The 8,215-nt window shown below is 51.7% G+C and overlaps 1 protein-coding gene across 1 annotated transcript in view; it reads right to left on the bottom strand.

Annotated features, from left to right (window-relative positions):
* Nucleotides 1-7,636, bottom strand: part of RYR2 (ryanodine receptor 2) — a 721,805-nt gene extending 714,169 nt beyond the window's left edge. Inside the window, exon 1 of the mRNA XM_072755910.1 lies at nt 7,490-7,636. Within this exon, the coding sequence (XP_072612011.1) occupies nt 7,490-7,537 (48 nt within the window). The 5' untranslated portion in view covers nt 7,538-7,636. The remainder of the gene's footprint in view (nt 1-7,489) is intronic.
* Between the last annotated feature and the right edge of the window lie 579 nt (nt 7,637-8,215).

Genomic DNA, 8,215 nt, shown 5'->3' on the forward strand with positions numbered 1-8,215 from the left:
CCCAGCAAGGCACCACTGTCCCACAACTTCCGACAGCACTTTCTGCTCTTTTAGTCACCTTGCCCTGCATCCATGTCACTAGTGCCAGCTAGATGGAAGGCGGTCCTCAGGTAAACCCTGAATACTCATTAACGGTTGGTGACAGCAGACACCCTCACCCAGCCACTTAGCGGAGGTCTCACTGGGAGCAGCCAGTGGCTCTGGCTCTCTCAGTCCCTTAACCTGGGGAGAACCCTGCTGGGTGAGCGAGCTTGGAAGCAATTAGAGGCAGGTCCTCTGAACACTCCAAGTTAGTGGCAGTGATGAAAACTCCTGATTTGTTTCACTGCCAAAAACCTCACTAGAGAACTTTTACTGGGCCACAGGAACCAGGAAATCCACCTTCTGTCTGGGCTTTGTGGCCAACTAGAATGTTTCAGGAAACCCCAAAAATACTTGTTCATTGACCCAAGTAACAGGAAGCCAGGGAAGGCCTTTGAAGCTAAGACAGTAGAGAACACAAGCAAAGAAGTTCTCCAGGAGTTTAGTTACTGACTAATCCTGTGATCTACCAGGATAAGAATTTTCAGAGACCCCCCCCCAGCCCCAATAAAAATATACACTTCTAGCACAAGTGCAAGATTTTTCCTTATTCTCATCCTTCTACATGGTTTGAGTTTGGTTGACCCTCACAACTCTTAGCAAATGTGAAACAAACTCAGAGGGCCCCTCAGAGCTAAGTTCCAGCTCAATCTTTCCCAGAGTTTTTATAGGACAACTCCGACCCCAAAGTCACACAACCCCTCATGTTCCAGTGTTCTTCCCATGATTAACAGTGATGAAAATAAGTGTTCCAATGGATGCCGCTGCGATGCCCTGGATGTTACCTCACTATCTAGAAGCTTCTCACTTGAAATACAAATCCCGACAGGGACTCAGTCAGTGTCTCTCTTGGGCAGCCCCAATCACTCAGACTTCCTAAATCCTTCATTTACTCTTTCTCTCCTTAGATCACTTGTCTTAATAACTTCCCCTCTCTCAGATGTTCTTCACATGCCTGGCACTAGCTGCCCTCCCCAGCTGGCCCAGGGTCCCCTGCAGCCCTCACACAGCCAACCAAGCCAGCCATGCTGCCTGTCTCATCCCCACACCTCCTCTCTCCTCCTCTCAAGCCTAACCACCTACCTCCTACTCTCCTGCCTCTAGGAGGGATCTCACTAACACTCTTTCGCCCACACCCTTTGCCTACTTCCTTCATCACAGATTCCTTCTTTCTGCACTTGAACACATTCACATGGTTTTCACATTTAATCGAGGGAGTGGGGGGCGGGGGGTAACCTTTCTCTTATCCCGGTCTTCCATCACCATACTACTCCCCTCAAACCTATCCTTGTAGGCCAATGCTGTGCTACGCATCATGGGAAATGAATGCCTCCCCCCACACCAACACAGTGGCAACCCTCCCACAGAGCATCAGGGGACCCAAATCAGGGCCGTGGATAAGTGATAAAATGTGTGGAACTGGGGCGCTTGAGAAATGGTCTCAGAAAGGTAAAATCAGAACTGGTTGGAGCAATCCAAAAGCTTCAGCAGGATGGGGAACGTAAGTAAGGTATCAAAAATCAGATTACAGATGGTCATGAGCCAAGCAGAGGGGTTACAATGGATAAGACGGGAATAGGGAACCAAGGAGTGGTGGCATGAACATGGGGTTTTAGGAGGATTCAAATGGCAGGAGGCTTCAAGGCACTTTGCTAGTGGCTGGTTGGGGCCGAGGGACGATGGAGGTGAGAACAAGTAATGGGGTATGAAAGAAATCGAAATCTGAGCTAGAGGCCAAGGAAAACAGCACAGGAGGAGATGCCAAATGAGCTACAGGAGGAGAATAAAGGAGCTCAAGCAATGCATGGAGTATCTACCATGAGGCAGACACTGGAATTGGTTTTCCAAACAAATTCTATCCCATGATCTTCAAAAGTCCTTCTGAATTGCCTAATATTATCTATAGGGTGTAAGAAAAATGTTTAAATTTTTCTCAAGTACATAAGCTAGGTACTGGTGGAGAAAGGCCCCAGACCCAGGTCTTCTAAAGATGAGGGCCACACTGGTGTGTTTGGGCCAGAGCCTAAAATGGCAGTGCCACTGACCAACACAGAGTCACCGGGATGAAGAGCCACTCAGGGGACTGAGTACCCGTGAGCTCAGGATGGTGTATCCACAGGTAGGAAGGGAGTCAAAACAAAGGCCGCAACAGCTAGAAATAAGGGGCTGAGGACTATAAGATCTGTGGTGGGTGTCTCCTATAGGAAGGAAGGACTTTGAGAAAGTTCCTATAATTTCTCTGGCTCTCAGAAAAATTATAGGATGGATGAGGTCATCATGACATCTTCTCAAACTCTCATTCCAAGGATCCCAAGCTTTGCAGCACAGATGAGCTCACGAAGGCAGAAGACACAGAACGGGAAATGGGAGAGGATCTTTGGGGATAAGCAATCTTGGAGCAAAAGAAGTAAAAAGAATTCCAAGAAGCATGAACAGGAAAGTATAAAAATGACTCCAAATGTGCCAGGCTTGGCGATCACAAGCAGGGGTGGAGACCACACTGGGAAGAGCTGAGCAGCTGAAGGAGGCACTGGGGTCAAACACAGAAATTGTGGGGTAGGAGAAATGACTGTGTTTCAAGATCAACCCAGGGACCAGTACTGAGGGAGGCAAAGAGAGGATGGAACACGTCTGCGAGTGTCCAGTCCTGGACCCGGAGGCAAGCCCTGGGGTCTAGGACACTAAGAAGCTGCAACTTTCGAGAAGGAAAGAAGCTTCCTGGTCAATGGCTGGGAAGACAGGAGCAGATTTGGACAGTGAACCCTGGGAAGGGGAAGATAAGGATAAAATGGGACAGTGGGTTTGAATCTACCCCATAAGGAAGAATGGGGTGTTGCAAGTGACCTTCCTGGCAGTTCTTCAGAGATTCTTCATGCCTCCTGTGTTACTCCATGCCACGGACGGAATGTCTGCATCCCCTAAAAGTCATACACTGAAATGCGAACTCCCAGTGGGGTGCTACTAGGAAGTGAGGCCTTTAGGAGGTCAGTAGGTCGAGAGGCCGGGACCCTTACGAAACAGAATTAGCGCCCTTATAAGAAGAAACACAGGAGAGATGATTTTTGTCTTTTAGCAATATGAGGATACAAGAAGATGGCCATCTGCAAGCCAGGAAGAAGTCACACAATGCATCTGCCACCACCCTGATGCTGGACTCCCTGACCTCCAGGACAATGACAAATAAATGTTTGATGTTTAGGCCACCAAGCTATGTATGGTATTAGCAGTGTGACCGAGACAGCCACGAATCTGGAGTATGACGCTTGGGCCAAAGCATCTTGGCTCTCTGTGCTTGAGTTTCCTTACCTGCAAAATGATGGGCGGGGAGGGAGACAGAGGTAGACGAGGTGGCATTCTCTAAAGGTCTCTTTCTATCCTAATGTCCTAGAATTTTTACATGTGTTTTGTCCTCCTGATTGTTCCATGCCAGCCCCTAAACCTTTCCTTTGCGACTATAATTGCACACCACAACTCTCCTTCTTTTGGATTCTTCCTTAACTCCAAATATCACACCATGCATACAGAAGGTGTTCAACAAACATTTTTCTGAATTTATCGAATTTCCAGAATGTCAGTTTCAGAAGGCAAATGTGTGTCTACGTGCCTCTTCCTCTCTCCAAGGGTTATCTACGGAGGCACAGTCCCCAGAAGTTGCAATCTTTTCTCAGCTAGCTCAGCCTTGATAGAAACACTTATCTAAAGCCCAAGTATAAATAAGACTGAATGTCAAATAAATCAGTGCCCTAATTGTTTGAGTCTGCCCTTCCCACGAATGTGTACACACCAATTTTTAAGTAAAAAAAAGTCTGATTATGTAAGCATGGGTGTGCTTTCCATCAATTCCTTGAAAAAAAAAAAAACACCACAGTGCATATCTATCTAAAGCTCCTCCTCGTGCCTTCATTATCAAGGGAGCAAAAGGTGGAAATTCCCACAGCTCACTCAGAGTCTTTTCCTTTGTACTCCTACAGCTGACAAAAGTGACTAGGTATCCTGCTTGCTGTAAAGCTAAAACATTCTTGAACTGCTGAGAAGCAGCCCTTCTCTCCTGGAAAGGACACAAGCCTAGGACCTGAGTTTTAATCTTACTTCCACACGGTTGAGTCTCTGACTTTGTACAATTAACCTTCCTGTACCTTTACAAACGAGGTTAAATATTCCGGCCCAATCTATTTTACACTGTTGTGCATGGCATTTATACTTTATGATGCTTACTATTAGTTGCTGACTGCTTTCTAAAATGCTTTGTATCATTATCAGCAAGATGTACACACACTGTGAAAAAATCTAGTTTGTCTGCAAAGGAAGGCCGGAGGGAAGCTAAAGCATTCCCATCAGCATGATTTTTGCAGCCCCTGATAATCCAGTTTTCAATCTCAATCTATGCCTAAGTACAAAAACTAGATGACAAAGTGTACACCAAGAGTAACTCAACTTGTCTACACAAATAAAAGAAAGTTTCTTGGAAAAATCGACCTGGGCCCAACGTCATTTTACATCGTGGTTCTCTTAAGGATTCCTATAAAGTTTTGTAAGGTTTCTTGAAAAAGAGAGATCATAAGTAAGAACATCCATGGTTTTAAATACCAAATTACAGTTCACTGACACACAAGTAAGTTAATGAAAAAAAATTTTTTTTGAAAATTTTAAAATAAAATCAACCACACATTCCAAATCATGGGCATGCTGAGATATGACAGTGAACAAATCCATTATGGGCTAAGGGCTCATTTTATGATCGGATTATGTCCCAGCACATCCAGAATTTACAAGTCCACATTCTCAATTCCTCTCAAAGATAAACACATCAGAGTGGGCATGCTTCCAGCTGGTGGGGGAGCCCCTGAGTCAAAGCTGTCTCATCTACATAAGCACTTGAAAGGAAGGAATAGCAGCAAACTCACAACTGCATAATGGAAAAGAGATGGGAGAGGGTCTGGCACGGACTAACCAGTGACAAAATTCCCCTTCACAAATGAAGAATTAATTCACAGCAGTGGACATAACTCATGGACATAGTTCATTAAAGATTTCACCTCTGCTTCCTTTAACAGGGATCACAAACCTCTTCTAGAAAAAGAAGGAAAAAAGCTTTCTGTAGCCAGGATGCCAAGGATGCGTCAATGAGCTACAGTGCAAAACTCCAAGATGATACTTAAGGTGCTCTAATCAGATATATGAAATGATCGCTCAGCTTCAACATTAAGGTCTCCTAATGTCTGTTTTTCTTTTTTTAAAAATACAACGGCTTCATTTATAACTTAAAACTATTTTATCTAACATGTAGATTGTTAACACTCCCTGGACAATTTGCTTTGAAAACAAAAAAAGAAAAGAGGTAATTCACAATGACGGGACTGCAAGATTGCACACTACAAAACAAAAACAAGAACACCCCAGAAAAAATAAAAACGAGATTAATTTATTGTAAGAACTACATTCTCTCTGTTACTAGTCCCATTTACCAATTCTGAGCCATTCACATTCTCAGGTTAAGAAAACAGAATGGAAAGCAACAAGGGCAGAAGGCAGAGGAGCTGGTAAAGGATTTGAGTGTTTCCAGATAAAATTGCCAAACTTAGAGGAAGAAACATGTTTTCCTTTGAGATGTTCAGCTATACTCAAAAAAATTCCCCTGCTCCACTATGCCGCTTCCTTCAAGGTCATTTATTATCAGCACAACCTACGGATGTTTCACTAAAAGAAAAATCCCAGCCTAGGACTGCCAGATCTCTACACAGGACCCACTTATCAAAGGTGTTGTTCAGGCTGACAGACAGCTGTTGAGTAGCACAGACTTAACATTACTTTATATGTGCAGAACCCCACCAGCAAGCACATTACCCTGGTCTCTGTTTAGTATTCTGATAACACCACCTCCGCCAGGTTTGGCTGAACATTTAAGCCTGCAGGAAGCCCTTGAGTGCATGAAGCCTTCCAAAATTCTCTAGCTGATTTTAACCCTATAGAGTTTGGGGGTAGGGAAACTGAATTTAAAAATCATATAGCAACTAAATATTTTGTCCACCTGAACAAAAGATCCCACGGTTTGGAGAAACCTATTTTCATGTGCCTCTGATTTTTTTTTTTAAACCTTATAGAAGTTTTCCACTTAAAAAAAAATTCTCATTACTAGTAGGGTTATGACATTCCCCATGAGCAAGGTTTCAGCATACAGGCTCTTCAGAGCTGGATCTGGGGCTGGCAGTACTCGGAAGGGCGTATGTAATGATGCACAGCATGCAGCCAGAGTTCAGATCATTCCCCAGCGGAGGCAGACCCTGGATTTTGTCCTTTCCAAAGGCTTTTTCTTCTGCCCACCGCACCCCCCAGATGTTAAGTGAAAATGAATACCTTCGAAAAAATCAGAGGAGCAAAAAGAAGAAAACGGTCACTTTTTGGACAAATTCACCATTTTCACTTGTTCAGCTCCCAAATCCATTATCTACACTATTTTCACCCCTAAAAGTTACTATCTGGTAAGACTTCAAAATTCGTAATCGCCACCACGGAGGCAATTGGGAAATGATCTCTTTTGCAGTGTTTAGTGAGGAAGCGGCAGCAGAAGCTGCAGTCCCCGGGCGGGGGTGCGGGGAATCCGGGAGGAAACACCCTGCGGAGCGAGCGAGGCGCAGGGCAGGGAGCGCCGCCGGCCGGGCCGCCGCAGAGGCTCGCTGGCTTCTTCTTAACAGGAAGTTGCGGATCGTCTTCTGCCGGGAGGCTCCGGGCCCCGGCTCCGGGGGGAGCAGCGCCTCGCCTGGGAAGTGTCTGCAGCGTTCGAGCAAACCAGCGAGAGCGAGGAGCGGCGCCGAGAGGTACTTCGGGGAGAGCCTGCACGAGTGTGGAGCCGGCGTCTCCCCGCGGCCGCCCCGCCGGCCCGGACACGCGCGCACCAGGCAGCAGCAAGCGAGCGCGAGGGCACGTCCACGGCGCCCCGCCCCGCCCCGCACACGCACCCGCACCGGCCCCCGCACACGCCCCCGCACCCGCCCCCGCTCCCGCACACGCTCCCGCACACGCTCCCGCACACGCACCCGCACCCGCACACACGCGCGCACGCGCAGCCGCAGCCGCAGCCGCACACGCGCGCACACACACGCGCTCCCCGCGGTCGCAGCTCCACGGCCCCGGCGCCGCTGGGCCCGCCCCCGCCCTCCGCAGCCGCCCAGCCGGGAGCCGGGGCCGCGTCCCGCACCCCCGGGACCCGCCGGCCCGCGCCGCCCGCCAAGACCGAGCGGGTGCGCCCCGGGACCGGCTCCCCCACGCGCGCCCCGACCCGCTCCCTCCCCTCCAGGCGCCCCCGGCCCCGGCCCCGGCCCCGTCCGCGGGCCGGCGGGGCGCGGGGCGCGGGGCGCGGGGCGCGGGGCGAGGGGTGCGGGGTGCGGGGTGCGGGGCGCGCGCCGCTTACAGTTCGCAGGAACTGGATCTCGTCCTCGCCCTCGCCCCCGTCGGCCATGGCTCCGCGCCTCCTCGCCGGGGCTGGCTCCCGAGCCCCGCCGAGCCCGGTGGCGGCCCCTCGCGCTGCCTCCCGCCGCCTCCCGCCGCCGCCGCCGCCGCCGCTGCGCTGCCCCGAGCCGGGGGCGGAGGGGGCCGCGGCTGCCGGGGGCGAGCGCCGGGCGGTCCCCGCCTGCCGAGCGGGGGAGGAGGCGCGGGCGGGGCGGCCGCGGCAGGAGCGTCCCTGCGCCGCGCCGCGCCGTGCGGGAGGAGGGCGGCCCCGCAGCCCAGCCGCGCCGGCCCCGGCCCTGCCCCGGCTCCCGGCCCGGCTCCCGGCCCCGGCTCCCGGCCCCTGCCTGCCGCGGCCGACCGCTCGGCCCGGCTCCCGCGAGCGAGTGCGCCGAGCCCGGGGGCCCGCGCTGCTGCCGCGGCGGGGGCGGGGGCGGGGCGTGGGGCGTGGGGGCGGCGGGAGGAGCTCGCCGGCTCCCCTCTGCGGCAGGTCGCCCGCAGCCCCGCGCTCGGGCGCGCCGGAGCCGAGGCCCAGCGCCGCCTACTGGCCGCGCCGGGCACGGGCGCGAGGACCCGGCCGCCTCCGCCCGCGCCGGCCCGCGGCTCCCCGGCGGCTCCCCGGCGGCTCCTCCCGGCCCGGGCCTCGGCCTCCCGCTCGCACCTGGGCCGAAGCTCCCCCCGGAGAGGGCCG

The sequence above is a fragment of the Vulpes vulpes genome, chromosome 4, assembly GCF_048418805.1.
Source record: "Vulpes vulpes isolate BD-2025 chromosome 4, VulVul3, whole genome shotgun sequence".
Taxonomy (NCBI): Eukaryota; Metazoa; Chordata; class Mammalia; order Carnivora; family Canidae; genus Vulpes; species Vulpes vulpes.